The 20,574-nt window shown below is 47.4% G+C and overlaps 1 protein-coding gene across 1 annotated transcript in view; it reads right to left on the reverse strand.

The window, feature by feature from the left end:
- Positions 1–16,243, reverse strand: part of LOC107111782 (pancreatic secretory granule membrane major glycoprotein GP2-like) — an 18,893-nt gene extending 2,650 nt beyond the window's left edge. Inside the window, exons 1-7 of the mRNA XM_015412811.1 lie at positions 16,232–16,243; positions 10,777–10,843; positions 10,289–10,456; positions 8,627–8,832; positions 6,837–6,994; positions 4,345–4,593; positions 471–630 (exon numbers count right to left, since the gene is read on the reverse strand). Coding sequence (XP_015268297.1) covers positions 471–630; positions 4,345–4,593; positions 6,837–6,994; positions 8,627–8,832; positions 10,289–10,456; positions 10,777–10,843; positions 16,232–16,243 — 1,020 coding nt within the window. The remainder of the gene's footprint in view (positions 1–470; positions 631–4,344; positions 4,594–6,836; positions 6,995–8,626; positions 8,833–10,288; positions 10,457–10,776; positions 10,844–16,231) is intronic.
- Between the last annotated feature and the right edge of the window lie 4,331 nt (positions 16,244–20,574).

Raw genomic sequence — 20,574 nt, forward strand, 5'->3', positions numbered from 1 at the left:
GCATCTACCATAGTAAATTCTTCTACAATTTGAAAGAAGCTTTTTGCTGTAATTGCACCTGTTTTATTTCTTTTTCTCGTACCTTTTCTGTCAATTATAGGGTCAAGTACCGCATTATAGTCCCCTACTAAACAAATACTCTCTACTTCCTTCATACCTAACACCGTGTGTAACTCTTTATAGAAGAGTTCTTGATTTTGATTTGGTGCATAGATGTTAATTATTAAAGTCTCTTTTCCATTCATTGTTATTAATCAAAAATTTCTCTTCACCCTTCTTAATATGTGTTTCTTGTAAGCAGACAATATCAACTTTATTTTTATTAATCTGATGAAATGTTTTTCTTCTTTTTGGGGGGCTATTCAGCCCATTTATATTAATAGATAAAATCTTTAATGTCTTTAATGTTGCCATGTTTACAATTACTCTATCTCCATCCCCAACAAGGCATCAATTGCGAGAGACTATACCTTAGCACAGGGCTCCTGGTTTTCAGGAATGCATAGGCGCACCTGGCAGTGGAGGTACACCTCTGTGAAGTTTTTGAACTGGAACATCTGAAAACTGAACTTTGCCATGGTGCTGGTGCCAATGTCATTAAGGATGGTTGCAGTCTTGTCATGGGGACACCTGGAAGAGGGCAAGTGCATTTCTGGTCCAGTCATTGCCGAAAGCACATTGGTTCACAGTGTAGGCCAAGATCAGCAAGGCAGGACCTTGGTTTAAATAATTAACACTCCGCCCCAGCACATGGTAAAGGGAAAAAAAGGTCCTTTGACCATGTTAGGGTTGTCAAGTTCCCCCCTGGCCACTGGTGGGGGATGGGAGGGTAGGGTTGCCAGATCCAGGTTGGGAAACACCTGGAGATTTGGGGATGGAACCTAAGGACAAGGGCCTCAGTGGGGTAAAATGCCATAGAGTCCACCTTCCAAAGCAGTCATTTTCTCCAGAGGGACTGATCACAGAAGTCTGGAGACGAGCTGTAATTCTGGGGGATGCCCAGGTCCCACCTGGAGGTTGGCATCCCTAAAGCACATGGGCAATGAGCTTTCGTCTCCAGTGAAGCACAAGCTGACCCTGACATGGTTAAGAGTGATACCCAGGGAATTTTGGAATCCTTTCACCTTATAGGTTAAAGTACAATGTAGAAGGGTTGGAAAGCCCTCAGGGAATAATTTTTAAAAGTACATTAGCCTTGAAGGCTGGGATAGCTAACTTCTGTGTTTTGGGGAAATGCTCTGTGCTCTTGACAGCTGGCCAGAGGCTTGTACCACAGAAATTGCTTCCTCCTCAAGAAGTCAGACTCTAGAGTGTCATTCAGCAGTGCAGGTATAACAGTTACAGACACAGGTGAAAGTAAGGTGATGCATGCAGGTAAAGCGCTGTTATGTTGCAAGCAACTTGCATCAAACCCAGGGGGGTTTCCAAGGCAAGAGATGAACGGAAGTGGTTTGCCGTGGCCTGCCTCTACATAGCAAGTCTGGACTTTCTCAGTGGTCTCCCATCCGAGTACTAATCAGAGCCAACCCTGCTTACCTTCTGAGATCTGATGGGGTTGGGCTAGCCTGGGCCATCCAGGTTAGGGGTAGAAGAATGTATTTTCAAATTCCAACTGAGACATGGTGACCCCATCCACAGGGCATCCCAGGCAGGAGACAAGCAGAGGTGGTTTGCCATTGCCTTCCTCGACCTAGCAACGCCAGTTTTCTTTGGTGGTCTCCCATACAAGAACTGGCTGTGGCCAACCATGCTTAGCCAGTTTGGTGTAGTGGTTAAGAGCGGCAGACTGTGATCTTGAGAACAGGGTTTGATTCCCCACTCCTCCACATGTGGTTGCTGGTTGACCTTGGGCCAGTCCCAGTTCTCTCAGTGCTCTCTCAGCCCCACCTACCTCACAGGGTGTCTGTTGTGGGGAGAGGAAGGGAAGGAGATTGTAAACCACTCTGAGACTCCAAGTGAAGGATGGAGTATAAATCCAATCTCTTCTTCTTCTTCTAAATTCTGATGAGCTCAGACTAAACTGGACTATTCAGGCTGCTAAGCTGGAGCAGTCTGGTATCAAGTACTGATAAAGAGGCTCTGAGCCACCAGGTGAAGACAACAAATCTTTTTAAGACAATGACAGTTGAGGGTATACGAATGTATATACTAGAAGTGCCTGCTACCTGCAGTCACCATCTTGTCTGAAACAAGCACCACATATGTTTTCTGCTTCATCACAAACTACACCAAGCCTGCATAGCCTGAAGCAGAAAATCTGGATAGTACCCATATAGAACAAAATGGTGACTGTGTATTGGGAACTACACACTTCTGGGGCATGCAATTGGGATATGCCTAGCTGTTTTACATCTGAAATGGACCAGCACTGGGTAAGAAATTTGTTACTTTCACCCCTGATTACAGAGCACATGTAGAGCTGGAACTCTAAAGAGGGAAATGAAGTTTTCAGTGAAAACTCATGAACTTTTAAACATTTTAAAAATGGATTTTGTTGAAGAGGCTCCAGAACTTCATTCCGGCATGTTCCCTCAGGAAAAAAAAGCCCCGGAGAAGCCTAACACTGCCGACAAACCTGACCATTTACAGGGCAGGTGTACAAAATATTTAAGAATAGATTGCAGCATTAAAAAGGCTTTGTCCACAAAATGTGATGGTGAAACTTGTTTATCCTGTCTCGTTAACATGGGGTAGGGTTGCCAGGTCAAGATTTAAAAATGGCTTCACAGGCTGGTTTCAGCCCCAAGGTCCCTCTTGACCATCCCTACTTTTAAGCCTTTCCTAGTCTTTTCTTGCTAATGTTGAAAATCATCATTTAGTTCCTTGGGGGGAAATGCCAAGGCAATTTGACAACTGAAATTCATCAGACATGGTGTCTGCTATACACTGTACCTAAGACTACTTGAAATTACCACATGAAGGGGAATGGAATACACAACTGGCACAACATACTTTCTCAGCAGCCCTTTTAAACATCTTGCATTGTTTTTCTGCCTCTGCCAAGCACTATCTTCCATTCTCTTATCTTTTTGTTTCCAAATCTCCTTCAACAGTTATCCTTTCTGGATATTTCTGGTTTTTTTCCCCATAGCAACCTGCAGTGCCTAGCGGGGAAGAAATTTCATTTAGTGCCTGCCACGGCCGGATGTGAATAATTTACTTTATTTACTTCATTTATACCCCACCTTTCTCCTCAGGGAGGACACAAAGCGGCTTATGTTGTTCTCCTTTCCTCTATTTTATCCTCATAACCCCGTGAGGTAAGTGAAGCTGAGGGACAGCGACTGGCCCAAGTTCCGTGGCAGAGTGGGGATCCAAACCTGGGTCTCCCAGATTCTAGTCAGTCCAGCCACTACACCATGCGGTGAAGCCCAGCAAGGTGACAGAAAAGGCTTTCAAAAACAGGCATTACCAGATGCCTCTTCCATTACACCAGTGCTAGAATCTGAGGCAAAACCGAAAAAAGACATTTTCCTTATTATATTTGCCAAAGCCTAAAACATTGATTCTTGTGATTTCCTCTTGCAGATGACCTGGTCTGATGTACACTGGAAGAAGCAAGTATGGTGGAAGGTCCCCAACTATGTTGAGTCTGTGGGTACTTAACAGAATTATAACAGCAGCTAGTAGGCACACCACAAAATACTTCTGTGGGGGAAAGGCACAGCCAATCACAAAATGGCCACCATGGGGCTGGGGGGCTGGGGACAGTCACAAAAAGCTGTGAAGTTCCAAGCCAAGCATCATCCTACAACAGAGGCAGTGGTTTCTGATTGGGTAATCCCTGCAGACCCAAAGGTGATACCTCCTGGGTTCTCCAGGAGCACCTTCTGCTCCAATGAGGTGAAGGAAAGCTAGGACTGGCTCTTTGGAGTGGAATTTTTTTTGTGGGGAAAGGAATTGAGTCCCAGGAAACATTATCAGGCAACATGGGAAGGGTTACTGACTTTACTGAATGAAAAAGATTCCTCTGGGGTCAGCTGAAGAAGCCACTTGGCCCAGCAGGGGCTCCACCTGGTCACCCAACCTCACCATAACCCACCACAGACACTCACAGGTGAGTCAGGCCATGTACATAGGACTGTCAACTTCAGGCTTGAAATTCCTGGAGATTTGTGGCAGGGTGGGGTTTGGGGAGAGACCTTGGCAGGGTATAAGTCCATATAGTCCAACCTCCAAAGCAGTCATTTCCTCCAGGGAACTAATCTTTGTATTCTGGCTTTCAGTTGTAATTCTAGGAGCTCTCAAGGAGTCACCTGGGGAGTGGCAACCCTATGAACATACACCAGTCCCTACAAACATACACCTGTCCAAATTGAACTGGAAAAAGCCGGTCTCTCTTACCCTTTCATAACCAGGTGGTGCTTTAAGCTGTGGTTTGGGTCACTTTTTGGCGTGCCCCAGCAGTCCTCCACGCTCAGGAAGAAGTACTTCACCTGTTGCTGACCTCTAATTTGCAGAAGGACGTAAAGGGTGTCCGTCAGGAGGAGGGAAAATAAGCGCTGTTGGGAGTAGACCTGATCGTAGGCAGAAGTGTCATACAATGCCATGGTCACAGTGAAGTCCCCTTCCTTCACCGCAAACTGCACAAGCCTAGAAGAGAGGGAGCCACAGATTCAGCCAGGTCTCTCTGTGTGTAAAGCGCCCTCAAGCCGGAGCCAACTTATGGCAGCCCTGTAGGGTTTTCAAGGCAAGAGATGAACAGAAGGGGGGTTGTCATTGCCTGCCTCTGCCTAGTAACTCTGGACTTCCTTGGTGGTCTCGCGTCCAAGAACTAACCAGGGCTGACCCTGCTTTGCTTCTGAGATCTGATGAGACCAGGCCACCCAGGTCAGGGTGCCGCCTCCACACCTGCCACCCAATTGTATGTACTTATTCCCCAACCCCGGGATCCTTTCAAGCCTTTTCTCTACCCCATCATAGATCTTGAGGGCAAATAACAATTTAAAACATTATTTTATTACTAAAGTCGAAATAATGCTGTGTTTTATCTTGATATTTATAGTGTTGTTTTTATCTCCTGTAATTTTATGTAAGCCGCCCTGAGCCTGCTTCGGCGGGGAGGGGGGGCACAAACAAAACAAATAAATAATAAAAATCAAATTTGCTTGGCTTTATCCCACACCTCCCCCCCCCCCACCCCTTTTTTCATGGTTTCCCAGGATCAAATGGGAATCACATGTTGTCTCTCCTGGAGGACTGAAATCCCTTTTCACCTCTTAAGATCTTTAGGGAGAGCCTTCCTCCTGTTTTTCAGAGAGGCTACGTTCGCTCTAGAAGGAACAAAGCCTTTTTAGTCATGGCCGCAAGAGCTTTGGAACAGCTTTCCAGAGTAGGTCTAGCAACACTTGCCTGCCCACATTTGGTCTTACAGAAAAAGTACAAAGATCTTTGCATCAGACTTGGAAGGGTAAAAGTTGAAACAAGATCTGGGCCTGCTATTACCTTATTAACCAGATTCCAGGCTTAAGGAATACTTTCTTTTTAGTAACACAAATTTTAGAAGAAGCTTTTATACCCCATTTTTCTCTGCCTTATGGAGTCTCAGAGTAGCTTACAATCACCTTCCCTTCCTCTCTCCACAACAGACACCCTGTGAGGTAGATGGGGCTGAGAGAGTTTGAGAGAACTGTGACTGGCCCAAGGTCACCCAGTGGGCTTCATGTGGAGGAGGAGAGGGGAATCAAACTCGGTTCCCCAGATTAGAGTTCATTGCTTAACCACTGCACCATGCTACTGCCTTTGGTTTTGGTCATGTTGAACACCTGAAGAAGTTATTTTGACCCGCGGCTTCGCCCAATTTCCCCCGCAGTTTCGTGATCCTGTTTTTTTGAGGATCATGAAACTGCAGAGGAAATCGGGCAAAGCCACGGGTCAAATGCAGCCCCGTGGCTTCGGGTGTGAAATTGACCGATAGTATCGGGGCAAACGGCAGCTCAACATCGAGGCAACTCTAGTGCGAAATCAGCCCCTGTTTTTTCAGGGTCAACGAAACTGCGGAGGAAATCGGGCGAAGCCGTGGGTCAAAATCAGCCCTGCGGCTTCAGGTGTGAAATTGACCAATAGAACCGGGGCAAATGGCAGCGCAACAGCGAGGCAACTCTAGTGCGAAATCAGTCAGAGTTTCCAGCAATTCCTAAAGCTACCCTATGTCATTTCAGGATTGGTGTGACAGGTTCTCTGAATTCCCAGCATTCATTAAAAAAAATTAGCCACTAATATTTCCGCAGTGGAAGGCACTAAATTACTTTACAAAAAATGAAAGCTGGAAATCCAGTAAAATCTGGTATGCAGATTGCTATAACATCATCTCGATAACAATATTTGATTGCCAATAAGGAAAAAAACCCGAAGCTCCCTAGTGGCTGGGGTGAAATGGTCACCAAAGGGACAGTGTCTGTAAAAATGGCTACCATGTGTAGGGTTGCCAAGTCTGGGTTGGAAAATACCTGGCGACTTTGGGGGTGGAGCCAGGAGAAGGCGGGGCTTGGGGAAGGGAGGGGCCTCAGTATAGTACAATGCCATAGAGTCCACCCTTCAAAACAGCCATTTTTCTCCAGGAAAACTGATCCCAGTCAGCTGGAGATCAGTTGTAAAAACTGGAGAGCCCCAGGCCCCACCTGGAGGCTGGCAACCCTAACCGTGTGGGTAGGAAAATCTGAGCTTTCCTGCCCACATGACAGCCATCCAGGCATTTCTGTGATCTATCTATCCCAGAACTTTGGAGCAAAGCAACTTGGAGGAAGACTGAGAAAAGGGGGGGGGAGTTGCCACAGTGACATAAGAGTATCCTAGTACAGTCTGTAATTTGGAAAGATAGAGGATGAGGAACATACGTGTCCACAGCTTTGAGTGGGTTTTGCAAACCAACAACACGTGTGTAGGCATAGATACAGGAGAAGCGCACGTTAAGAACCACGGTCCTTGTGATCACGCCATCATCCTCTCTATCTGTCTGGATCTCATTAGCGTAAGACACATGAGAACCATTGACCTGAAAAACAGCCGAAAATTATGTTTAGAGAATCAAAAAATAACTGGAATCTATTAAAATATGTACAAATAAGTTGCAATAGGTTCTTCATCCACGGTACATGGCACACTATAACACCTTATACCACATATGTACAAAAGGTACTGCTTTGTATCTAGCATCCAGCCCTACAGGTTGGCAAGTCTGGGCATTGGCCAGAGGCCAGGAGTAAGAAAGAGGAGCCATCCTAACACTTAAAAAGTACAGCGTTCTTGCTTTGCACAGTGCACCCAGGTCACAGAGGGTTGGATCCAGACTAAGCTTTCCAATGAGAGAATGAAACTTTCCTGTCTTTCCCGTCCTACTGTAGCGCATCTCCATCATTGCTCCTAAGGGACAGGGACTCAAGATACGAAATGAGGCAGTTGGGGGGAGGTCTAAAGTGGTAAGAGGGCATTGGTGGCTATTAGCAATTTAATCTGGATCCAACCCAGTTGGTGTGAGATAATTATTAGTTTGCACACCCTGGTTCTTTCAAGTTAAGTCTGCTTATCAGCTCCCCCCCACCCCGAGTCCTGTAGTTGACTTTACATCAAGGGATCATAAGACTCTCAAGAACAAGCTAAGTATTAAAAAAAAACAGTTCATAAGTTGGTTTATAAGGGGCAAGAGCTGTGGGGCAAGAGCTGTGTGACTCACCACCAATCTCGCCATAAATAATACCCAATTACTAGCCAGGATGCTCACACAAATTCCCTTCACACGGCAACCATAATAGCAATTACTGCTCTGTCTGGTGAATGGAACAGATACTTGGCAGTTAAAAAAAAAAAGTTCTTCTTCCACTCCTTGAGGGGAAAAGGCAATTATCTCTTTAGGAGAACAGCCTTGAACACATATGAGGCTGCCTTATCCTGAATCAGACCGTTAGTCTGTCAAGGTCAGTCTTGTTTACTCAAACAGGAAGTGGCTTTCCAGGGTTTCAGGCAGAGGTCTTGCACAGCTCCTACGCCTGGTCTTGTTTTTTTTTAACTGGAGATACTGGGGAGTACACCTGGGGTCTTCTGCATGCCAAGCAAAGGCTCTTCCACTGAACTACTGCCCCTCCTCTCACAGGAAGGTGGCATGATATATGTATTGTTTGCAAATTCAAGCCCACTTATGAGCTACTGTTGCACAAGACCATCCTTATCTTCAAGTCCTGCTCAGAAGCACTTCCCAGAGCACACCCAGTGAAAGCCAAAGTTGACACTGGTGGGAGGGAGAAGATGGTGAGTATCTGCTTTGCACACACACTCTGTTTCAGTCCCCAGTTTCTCCAGGTTGAAGGTTCTTATCTCCAGGTGAACGGAGAAAGTCCCAAGCTTTTCACCCTGGGGAACCATCAGGGGCAGGATGGGCCAGAGGTCTGACCAGCATAAGCATGTCTGAGGTGGGTGGGGTTACAGTCCTCCTCCCCTTCTTCATGCTATCCTTGCAACAACCCAGGCTAGGCAAAGAGTGTGTGACTGCCGTGAGATCACCCAACAAGATTTGAACCCAGGCCTTCTCAGTCCCTGTTCAGCCACTACACCACATTCTACCTCCATGCCTGGCTTTGACAAAGGGCTCCCTCTAAGGTGGGGTGTGAGAGAGTCTGCCTCAGAACCTCACCTGAATCAGAGATCCACATCGGGTGTGATTCTCCTTCGTCAGCTTTGCTCCAAAATATGCGGCACCCCTTTCCTCTTGCTCAGAGACTTTGCAGGCGCTGTTCTTCAGGTGGACCAATGCCAAAGGGATACTGAACATTTCAAACACTTCCTTTCTCACCATCATCATCATGAACTCTTCCTCACATTGCAGATCTACCACCATTTCTGGTGGGAGACAAGAAGTTTGCAATGACTGAAAATAAAGGGACTAGATATTGATTGCCAAAGTTTTCCTAGGCAAGTGGGGGAAGGAGGAGTCTTTTAAAGGATGACAGTGGTGAAAGACCGTTTACCCCCACCTCTTAATTCTATTTTATAATGAGTAGCAGCAAAGATTAATTGGGCAGGGTACCAAGATAAAGAAACCTCTAGGGGCAATATGTTGCGCTTAACACAGTTCTGTATTTCCCATAAAAATCCGGCAGCCTCCACCTGTTTGGGCAAGATCCTAATAGCCTCTTTAGTTAGAAAGAAGTCCTGGTCAATGAAGATCCCACTTCTCTCAACAGATGACCCTTCAAATTTTGTTACTTCTCTTTTTTCATGGTGCAGCTGTGAGCACTTCTATTTCTCTGTGAAGAATTACTTCCTGTCAGTTCACAGTAACCATAGCCTTCCACATCCTAAACCACTTCCCTTGCCAGGAACTATTACTTTCCCCTTTGTAGCCAAAGGCATTGCTCATTAACGTCATTTTATGTTTCTGTGGCCATGTTTCCTTGATTAATTTTTCTTGATTGTAATGAAATCACTTTTCCTGCAAACAGAAAAGCAGTAACTAAAACCTCTCTGTCGGCCCTGTTGACATATGAAGGATTCATTCAAAAATGCCGTGAGAGTGACCAGAAAAGAATTAGACTTAATGAATCCTCCTCTTGTTTGTTGCCAGGATTAGTGCGAAAGTTTTAATTACTACTTTTTTTTTGCAGGATAAGTGTATATTTATTTTCTTTTACTTTTTCTTTATTGTAATAATGAAATTCAGCCATGGAAACATAAAATAAAATTAAGTCACAATACCTTTAGCTACAAAAGGAACAGCAGTAGTTTACTTGCCTTTGGTAAACTGTAAACATCTGTTGTTTTGCAAAGGGCATGTGTACCAAGATAGTCTTTGAGTATGATGCTGGACTGAGAAACTCTTGAACTATCAGGCAATTTAATTTTATCACTGTCATTTCTTAGTCTTGGATTGCAATTGTGTTTTACAATTTAATTTTATCACTGTCATTTCTTAATCTTGCAATTGTGTTTTAATTTTGGTGTTGTGATACTCTCACGAAGCAAGGAGGTAGAGTATACATTTTTAAGCTGAAGCAAATATACAAAATCCCTCAACATGAGGAGTTTGATGATGATCTCGCAATTGAATGGATAGCTCTCAAACTATGCAGGGTGGGGGGGGGGTTCCCCAAAAGATCTGGCTAGCACCCCTTGTGAACTTGTCTGTTGCAGGAGATGCCGGGACAGAAAAATCACTGTAGAAAGAAGATTCTGGGACAGACAGATCATTGTGGAAAGCATTCCCCCAAACGCAGTTGGGTTACAGAACTCCTTCAGAATATAGGGAGAGGCTGCATGTAGGCAACAGAGATGCTGTACCAGCGCAGACCTGCTTTACCTTTGCAGAATGGTCCCGTGAATCCTGGCTTACAGGCGCAACTTGGCTTGCCTTCGACAACACTACAATCACCCTGGTTCCAACACGGGCTTGAAAAGCACGGTCCCAGGGTCCTCGGAGTTCGCAGGACTGCATTTCCTGTTGTGGTATGAATCTCTGTCAGTTGACCTGGAGCAGAAGGAATCAGTCAGTTGCCTGAAAGCAGAGAAGATTTCCACTTCCATCACCCACCCAGCCCAGAAGGTTCATCCACAGGACTGGTTCAAGGTACTTGGGTCACCCCAATGCCCCTTCCTGCACTGCCACAAGTCAAACCCAGTTGGAGGCAATGGCCAGGACTGAGCTGAGCCTCCATGGTGTGACTGTATCCCTTTCATTGTGTCTCTCCCCTCCCCCCAGCAGTCATTCCAGTTGCCTGGCTGGAGAACCCACCCACTGCACCGAAATAGCACCTTTCTGAACTCCAGCTTAGTAGCTGGGAAACTCACCATGACAATTTCCCACACCTGCCAGGAAAAGCACCAGAGTCAGGAGTGAGGAGATCATGGCCACTTGCTGGGGGAAAAACAACAACACGGTGTATAAGGACGAGCCAGGCAGCATTATCGGGATGGTTATATTTGTGTATTTCAAACTGATTACATTGAATCCTTGAAGAGGCAGGATAACCGTGTTTTGAATAAACAGAAGCCTTGAAAAAGGAAACAGGGAATGTGTCAGCTAATTTAGCATCAAAGTAGAAAACACATTTACTGGGACACAGTTGATTCCCAGGAAAAGTTCGCCTTGCAAAGCGATGAGTTGCTTTTCATGCCAACCAGGCCTTGTTTCCTAGGTCCATGGAAACCAGAGGGGAGCCAGATACTCCCCAGGGGTACTTGTCCAGCACAAGCCTCAGAAATAGGGTTGCCAGCCTCCAGGTACTACCTGGAGTTCTCCCAGAAATAAACCAATCTCCAGACTGCAGAGGTCCGTTGCTCTGGAGAAACTACTGAGTCTAGGACAAAAGGAAGTCCTAGCATTGAGAGTGGAAGCTTTAAAGAGTGTTGCTAAGTCTGGGCTGGGAAATTCCTGGATATTTGGGGGTCAGGTCCTCAGGAGGGTAGGATTTGGGGAAGGGAGGGAACTCGGCAGGGATGTGTGATGCCACAGCGTCCACCCTCCAAAGCTGCCATTTTCTCCAGGGGAGCTAATCCCGGTAGTCGGGAGATCAGATGTAATTTGGGGCAATCTCCAGGCCCCACCTAGAAGTTGACAACCCCAGCTCTTCCACTGCTCCTATGGCATACCGTAGGGGCTAGGAGACAGTGACTGATAGTTGCCTGTAAAGACTTACTCACTGGGTACTGAGGGTCAGCTGGGACTGCTGTTGTCTGGTGTCCTTCTATGGATCTTCAAATTAAAACCAGGAAATAACTCTGAGAGGGGTTTTTTTTAGGCTGAATGGTATAAGGCAGGGAAGTTACATTCAAAATCTGAATTTGGGTGGGAGGAAGTAGTCTAACAGGAAAGGGAGAAGTTGGAGGAACTGAACTTTGACCGAGATGCAACATCAAGGGATATGACGTCACACCTCCCTAAACTCTACCATCTCCAGGCACTGGCCCCAAATTTCCTGGAATGTCACAAGCTGTGGCCACCCTAATCGGGGCCATCCTGCAAAAATTTCATCTGACCCTGACCAGCTATTTCCTTCCTGTACAGTGTAATCCTAAACATAGTTCATGACAGAAGCAAGGGGCAAACTGGGCACTTCAGTCTCGGAGGGAACAAGCCTAAGGAGGTCTACTCAGAAGTAAATCCCATTTGATTCCATGGGGCCTGCTACCAGGAAAGTGTTCTTCTGAAAATATTCCTGACACTGCAGTAGAAGGGGGGCTTTGGTTTTCCAATATTTGCAGCACAACATGGACTCGGCAGTGCCAAGGGTGGCTACTGGGGAAAAAGTACAGCCATGAAAGCTTTATTTATTTATTTTTGTGAATTAGGAAATAAAGCAATTTAAGTTGAAACACTGGGATGTGTTGGTCATCATTTAAGAACAGGCAGGGGGAAAGTGTGACATGTATTACTGACTGCATGTGTGTTACTCGGGTGAGCAAGTGAACCTATCTGTGGAGATGCAAACTGCTGGTCATGCCCTCAGCACCTTACGTATGTTTTGAAGGCGGGTGGGGAGATCACTACCCTCTCTACCCTATATGCATTCCAAATAGCCAGGACCAAATTCACACCTGCTCTTTAGCCTTTCTCCTGCAGTTAATGTGTGCATGTGAAAAGCAAAAAGATAGCTTAAATGTGCTTGTGTTAGCTTTCTGAATTAATTCACAGCATACAGAGACTGGATTAGGATTGCATTTCAGATTTTGTGTGCAATAGAACACATGTGCGATTTCAGTCTGGAGGCTAAGCTGAATGCTCTTGGGGGGTGAGGTGGGGCAGATAGAGGCCAGTAGGTGCACCCACAGAATGCATTTTTAACATGACTATAAGTAATGTATGTACAGTCAGCAACCCACAGGAGAAAACACACAAACATTCCCTGTTATTTGTAGTTCTTCACTTAAAAAAAATCCTAGGAGAATTTATGCTACAGCATTAAAGTCACTTTCCTGTACAAAGACTTGCAAGCTGAAGAAAGGCAACTGAATTTTCAAATGATTTGTTCCATAGCTAATCAAAGAAAAGCTGGCAAACAGATTTGCTGTCACAGTCTTCACAGGATTCAAAATGCAGGTTGCTCTGTCTAGTTACATAAGTCACGTCCACTATAATTTTTCAAGCCATTGTTTTACGGATGTTAGAGTACAAACTGAGTTCCCAACTTCTTTTTCTCTCCGGACAAAGCCTTTAAAATCTGGATCACCCCAAATAATTGAGCTGGTCACACTTTTCTTATTTCTATATCTAAAAAAGGTAAAGGTAAAGGTTCCCTTGCTCGAAAGCCAGTCGAATCCGACTCTAGGGTTGCGGTGCTCATCTCCGTTTCAAAGCCGAAGAGCCAGCGCTGTCCGAAGACGTTTCCGTGGTCATGTGGCCGGCATGACTAAACACCAAGGTGCACGGAACGCTGTTACCTTCCCACCGAAGTGGTACCTATTTATCTACTTGCAATTTCTTGCTTTCAAACTGCTAGGTTGGCAGGAGTTCTATATCTAAGGAAACTACAATTGACACATTTCTACCCTGCAAGCAGCTGTTGAAAGTAAACCATCCCTGCCAGAAAGTAGGTGGCAGCTACGCTCAAATCAAGAGCATGTTTAAAACAATCAGGTTAAATAGTGAGTCAGAGACTCCAGAATGGAAGAATTATAGTGGGAACGGCAGAATAAAACAGCTATTGGCTTACCAGCTGAAACCCAGTGCCCCAAGGATGCTACTGAACAAACACCCTGCCTGCTGTTTGGAATTATATTTGCATTGTTTTCAAATATTGCAGTACAACAGGAAGGTAAGTGCAGGATAAGAACTCTTTCGCTGACCAAGGCACTGAAATGCAGAGGTAATAGCGCAGGCAGCATTTGTTTTGGAGCTAAATCTCTGAGCAGCTGAAAGCTGAGAAAAAGGAAAGGCAAAACAGCAATAGACCAATACAGATATTTTCAGCACTTCTCCATGGTTTTTAAGGCTGCAGCCCTATGAATGATGCTTAGAAGTCCATCCCTTTGAATAAAACTGAACTAAATTTTGAATAAACATACAAAGAAACTTCAAACTCTGTGGTTTCTATGCTGAGTCTGTTACTCACCGTAATCTGCTTGCAACCTCTTAGTTCACACCTGGTGGTCGACAACTCTGTTGCCTTTCCCCCCAAGCTACTGCTTACTTATATCATCTCCCAACAGCTGCTCCTTCCTAATCCACCCAGCTTTCCCAGTGATTGTTTCTAGTCCTCAAGGTCTTGTTGCTGTCAGGTTCAAGGTCCTTTAATTGTGGCAATCTGGAGAAATGCTTTTGTGTTCCTGATGCTAATTTCAGCTCCCCATCATCAACAAGGAACTAAACAGTTGACAGATTTCAATTTTTTAATTTTTATTTTGCTATTTGTGATTTAGTGGAAATCCTGATCTTTCTTCCCTGGGCTGTTAGTCATCCCTTGTACTTTTAAATGCAGTCTGCTCCTCTTTCATCTTCCAAAAGGTACTCAGGATAATTGGTAAAAGGAAACAATTGTGAATGTTTAATACTTTTCACTCTCAAATGCTGCTGTGAAGAAGATTTAAACATTTTCTTGTAACACATGCAAATGAATCCTACCATTTATGAACCAGCAAAAATCAAAAGGGCCTTCAGAAATGAATTCTAACAGTAATGGTGATGTAATTTTTTTAGGACTGTAGGAAATAATAAACTAAGGAACTAACTTCCACATTTCAGGGGAAATTTTGTTTTTTTTAATTTTAAAAATAGCAGCAGGGAAGGGAAAAAATCTTGCTGGTAAGATGTCTGCTGGAAGCCCATCTGAAATATGCAAAAGACTCATGAAGCTCCCTGAAGAATAACTGAATTTGTGACCTGTGCAACAGAATCCTTTTCAGGTGATGTTTTTTGCAACAGGTGTGTAGCTGTTACTTATTTCTTGCAGGACTTTCTAGCTGTCTTCCTTCAAGACAGTGCTTCTTTTGCAAGGACATTGTGTTTCCCCACCTGATTTGTAATATCTTGCTCTGAGAGAAATGCAGTTATTCTACCTGGTTCAGCTCCCTCACTGGGGTCTTGGCTGAACTGGCAAGTTGAATCCAGGACTACCCCAAGATATGCTTAGTCATGTTTTGTTTGAGTGTTTTATTTAAATTGTGTGTTACTCTTTTATTGTCCTTTGATTTCATTTTTCATTATTGTGATAAACTGTTCTGGATCCTTCCGAGGAACTTTGCGTGTGTGGAGACCTGAAGCACTGAAAGGCTAAAGGATAATCTCTTCCTCCTGTCCCCCTACTTCAGGTAACTCACCTGGCATCAAGCAGAGCCTATGATTTTTTCAGTCCCATCTCTCACCCCATGGAATCAACTTCCCCAAGCCATGAGGGGTAGGGTTGCCAATCTCCAGGTGGGTCTTGGAGATTTGCTCTCCAGACAACAGACCAGCCCCACCTGGAGAAAATGGCTGCTTCAGAGAGTGGACTCTATGGATTCTACCCTGCTGAGATCCCCCCCCTCCCCAGACTCCTCTCTCGAAATCTCGAGGAATCTCCCAATTCAGAACTGGCAACCTAGTGAGGGGGAAGCCATTTCTGGAACTTTTTAGGATATACTGCAAGGCCATTTTATTTGCCAGGGTTTTAAATGGAGCATAGTGAGCAGAATTTTTTTGTGGGGTGGGAAGGACAGTTATTTCTAGTTCTTTTGTATTTTGTATGTTTCCTTTAACTTTTACTTTTTTCTTTAAATACACAATTGTTATAAATTACATTTAGATTAATGTAAGGAGAAACTAATTTAAGGAATACTTCAAGACACAGGATTGCCAACTCTGCGTTGGAAAATTCCTGGAGATTTGGGGGTGAACCACTGGGGAGGGTGGAGTTTGTGGGGGGAGCTCAGCAATGATGTGATGCCACGGAGTCCACCCTCCAAAGCAGCCATTTCCCACCCCAGGTGAATTGAGCTCTATAGTTTGGAGGAGGTCAGTTGTAATTCTGAGAGATCTCCAAGCTCCGCCTGGAAGTTGGCAACTGTAAAGTACTGGGTTCAGACGAGGTAGCAAGTGATCAGCTCATACTAATTCAGCTCAACTAAAGACAAACTAGCCGGGTTCGAACCCTGCTTTTATCCGTGCCGCACACAACACCCAACACACACCCCACTCCCGTGATAGGCTATTTACAGCATAAGAGTCCATCTTGGGATCCGGGCAAACCCATTGGTCCGCACTAGGATCCGAGTCGGCTATTGTTCTACACCCTGAAGGTACGCTAGACCGCATGGCTTCCTTAGCGCTTACGTGTCCTGACATGTTCGTATCAATACATAACACCCCTCCCCCCATAGTTCGGAAACCTTAGCTGACATAGTCCCAAGGTAGGTTGGCCTGCACCGTTCTCTGGTTGGTGGTGCAGCAAGCTCTGGCGCGGTGGCCAGAGTGGGCTCACCCTCTGAGTCCGGAGGGGCTGATGGCGCTGGGGCATCAGTGTTTCCTTCTGTAGTGGCTGGCATTGATCTCTCGTCTGGCAGCTCCTGTTGGGCACTGCTCGTTGGCGCGGGCCTCGCTCGCTCTGTCTCTTTGGGCTTGGCAGGTCATCATCGCCGTCCTCTGGCGTGGCCTAGCGGGTTCTGCCAGAAGAAGGAGCTTGCTCTTCCCTCGGTGCGGGTGCTGGAACCGGCGGTCCTCGGGGTCCCGGTCCTTGGGGGGCTGGCAGCTGGGGTGCCTCTTGGGGGGGGGAAGGACCGGTACCAGGTGCTCTGCCTCACACTCCGCTCTCAGCGCCCTGATTACCATACCCGGGATGGCGAGCAGTGCTTCTTTGAATCCTGCCGCATCTGCATCTGCTCCCTTTCAGCGGCCTCCAAGCGTTGGCCCCAGTCCACCCCTTCCTCGGGGGATGTGCGACCACTATGTGCCTTCGAGCGGCCCATAACCCAAGCCCCGGTGGCCGCTTCCACGGCGACCCTGAAGTGTGGGAAACTTGGCTCGGAGTGGAAGCCTAGATCAAAATGGCTATCTCTACGGGGCCCTTGCGTGAGGGCATACGTTTCCTCCGTTTAGTCTGGGTGAAATTGGCCCCATCTCAAAGTACCTGGTCGGTATGAATGTCCTTGCCAGTGGCCGCGGACCCTGCAGTGTCATGAATAACAGTCCCGTGGACATCTTCGGTATCGTGCCCAGCACCGAAGTTGTAGGCAGGTTAGTCGCCGGTGGGGTAGTAGGCACCGGTACCTCGGTCTGAGTAACAGGAACCTCACCATCTGTCGTCTTAGGGACAGTTTTCTCCTCATCGTCACTCATCTCAGCTCGAGAGATTCGACAAAGTAGGGGAAGGAGGATTCCTAACAGAATGTCAGGACTCACAGTCAAGCAACTGAGTACACGCTTCTTCAAAGGTTATACTTTTATTGCCAGTACAATGGTAGCATGAGCATAATCACTGTTAGGAATAGTGAACCCCTAGACCCAGGGAGAGAGATAGTAGAATCAAAAGCACCCCCCCCCCCGCTACGGGCCAATCGGCCTGACTCCCACGAGTGGGAACAATTACCTGGGCCGTTAATACTAAAAGCTGGGAACCGAAAGCAGTCTCACGGATGAGTTATGTGGAGACACTACATCTGCAGCCTATAAGGTCAGAGATAAGGAGAGGAGAAGCGTAGGGAAAAGAATGCAGTTCAGGCTGGTACACAGGACAGGGAGGGGGTCCAGGAGGGGCCCATTAACCTTATGGCAGCATAGTTGACACTCTGGACTAGCCGGGTTCGAACCCTGCTTTTATCCTTGCCGCACACAACACCCAACACACACACCACTCCCGTGATAGGCTATTTACAGCATAAGAGTCCATCACAGGTCAACCTTGGGATCCGGGCAAACCCATTGGTCCGCACTAGGATCCGAGTCGGCTATTGTTCTACACCCTGAAGGTACGCTAGACCGCATGGCTTCCTTAGCGCTTACGTGTCCTGACATGTTCATATCAATACATAACACCCCTCCCCCCATAGTTCGGAACCCTTAACTGACATAGTCCCGAGGTAGGTTGGCCTGCGCCGTTCTCTGGTTGAATGGCAGAGTTCCATTGGTAGTGCTGCAAGCTCTGGCGCGGTGGCCAGAGTGGGCTCACCCTCGGAGTCCGGAGGGGCTGACGGCACTGGGGCATCAGTGTTTCCTTCTGTAGTAGCTGGCGTTGATCTCTCATCTGGCAGCTCCTGTTGGGCACTGCTCGTTGGCGCAGGCCTCACGCGCTCTGTCTCTTTGGGCTTGGCAGGTCATCATCGCCGTCCTCTGGCGTGGCCTAGCAGGTTCTGCCGGAAGAAGGCGGCCGCGTAGCTGGTCGATGTGCTGGCGAAGCCTTTGTCCGTCTTCTGTGGACACCTCGCAGGATACTGGCCCGGTCACCCTGACCATTCTGGCTGGGATCCACTCCGGCCCCCTCGTGAAGTTGCGGGCATACACTGGGTCGCCAGGGAAGAATCCTCAGGGGGCCCCTTGTCACTCTTGACCCGAACTGTGCTAACGATGGATTGATGAGATCCCGTTTACCCGCCGGCTCGGGGCTTTCATCACCGCTGGTGCTAACCCTTGACCTTATGGCAGCATAGTTGACACTCTGGGATCCGGTTGCAACCTGTCCAGGTGGGTAGCTAGCCGCCTTCCCATTAAGAGTTCTGCAGGGCTGTGGCCTGTGGAGGTGTGTTGGGTTATCCTGTTGTTGAAAAGGAAGGCTGCCAGCCAGTGGTCCCACTCACCGTGTACAATTCTGTGGAGGACCTCCTTGGTTGTCCTCACCATTGTCTCAGCCTGGCCATTGGATGCGGGGTGGATGCTCCCTCTAAGCTGTGGAGTCTTGTGAGCAAAAATTCTCCTTTGTGAGTCCCTGGCATTAAAGTTATGAGCGAGCAATTTGGCTGCTGCATCAATTAGTTGGCTCTGGAGCCATCCTTCCTGAGCCGAGACAAAAATCTGTGCGCTGGAGGCTAAAAAACTGTGAGCTAGCTCACACTAACTCAGCTTAGAGGGAACACTGGAGCTGAGCGGATGTACCAAATAGAGTAGTACTATACGAATTCGTGGAACTCTGCTGACGTGAAGGCTGTCCCGTTGTCCATTACGAGTGAGTCGGGGATGCCTGTGTACTGAAAATTTGCCACATAGCGTGGATGGCGGCTCGGGATGACGTAGATGTAACCAGTACCACCACTAGCCACTTGGTGAATGAATCTACTAAGATGCAGAAGAGTTGGCCCTGGAAGGGACCAGTGAAATCCAAGTGTAGTCGAGCCCAGAGTCTCCCAGAGGATTCCCACTGCCGCGCTGGGGCCCAGGGGAGCTCCGGTTGGAATTCCTGGCACGTCTGGCAACATTTCACACAGTCCTCAATCTCACTGTCCATGCCAGGCCACCAAACGTAGCTGCGGGCCAGGGCCTTGATCTGCACGATCCCCGGGTGCATTTTGTGGAGGGCTGTGAGGACTTGCTGCCTTAGTGGCATGGGAACTATTACCCGACTTCCCCATAATAGGCAGCCCTTGTGGGCTGACAGTTCATCCCGTGGGGAGGAGAATGCAGTGAATTCCGGGGCCACCCAGCTGGTGGGCCACCCCCTCCCCACCCAGTCCAGAACATGGGACAATACATGGTCCTGAGCGGTGCGGCGGGACACATCAGTTACCTGAAGGGGTCTGTCCAGCAGGTCCTCAAGGAGCAGGATCTGGTGTGTGGGCGCTGGGTCTGGGTCGCTGGTAGGCAGCAGCAAGCGGCTTAAGGCTTAGGCGTGGCCCATTGCTCCTCCGGGTTGGTGTAACAGCGTTTACCGGTAGCCCATGAGGAAGATGGACCAACGGAGCACTCGGGGGGACAGCATCTGAGGCGTCTGGCAATCGGGGGCCAGAAGGCCCAAGAGAGGTTTGTGGTCAGTGATGATGGTGAAGGGCCGACTGTACAGGTAGTCGTGGAACTTCTTGACACCTGCCACAATAGCCAGTGCTTCCTTGTCGATTTGAGCATAGTTGTGCTTGGCCAAGGAAAGGATCCTGGAGTAGTAGGCCACCAGGACCTCCCGGCCGATGGGCAGCTGTTGGCCTAAGATGGCACCAACCCTGTACGGCGAAGCATCGCAGGTGAGGACCATGGGAAGCACTTAATCAAAGTGTGCCAGGACCGTGTTAGATGTCAGCAGGTCTTTGACGGCCCAGAACGTGGTGGCTTGCTTCGACCCCCAAGCCCACGTGGCATTCTTGTCAAGGAGGTGGTGCAGGGGCTCCACGATGGCAGCTTTGTGGGGCAAGAAAGAGTGGTAGAAGTTCAGCAGCCCCAAGAAGGCATGGAGTTCAGCCTTGGATGTGGGCGGCGGAGCATTGACAATGGCGTTGATTTTGTCCGGTATTGGATGAATGCCTTGTGTGTCGACCGTGAATCCCAGGAACTCTACCCTGGGCACTCCCAGCATACACTTCTCCCATTTTACCATGTGGAATTGTTGCAGGATGGCGTGCAGTCTGTCGGCGAAACTCTCGGGCGTGGGAGTGGCGATTAAAACATCATCAAAGAATGGCTGGACCCCGGGGGTACCTTTAAGAAGACAGTCCATTAGGTTTTGAAAGATCCCCGGGGCAACGCTCACCCCAAATTGAAAC

The sequence above is a fragment of the Gekko japonicus genome, unplaced genomic scaffold (assembly GCF_001447785.1).
Source record: "Gekko japonicus isolate JY-2015 unplaced genomic scaffold, Gekko_japonicus_V1.1 scaffold1029, whole genome shotgun sequence".
Taxonomy (NCBI): Eukaryota; Metazoa; Chordata; class Lepidosauria; order Squamata; family Gekkonidae; genus Gekko; species Gekko japonicus.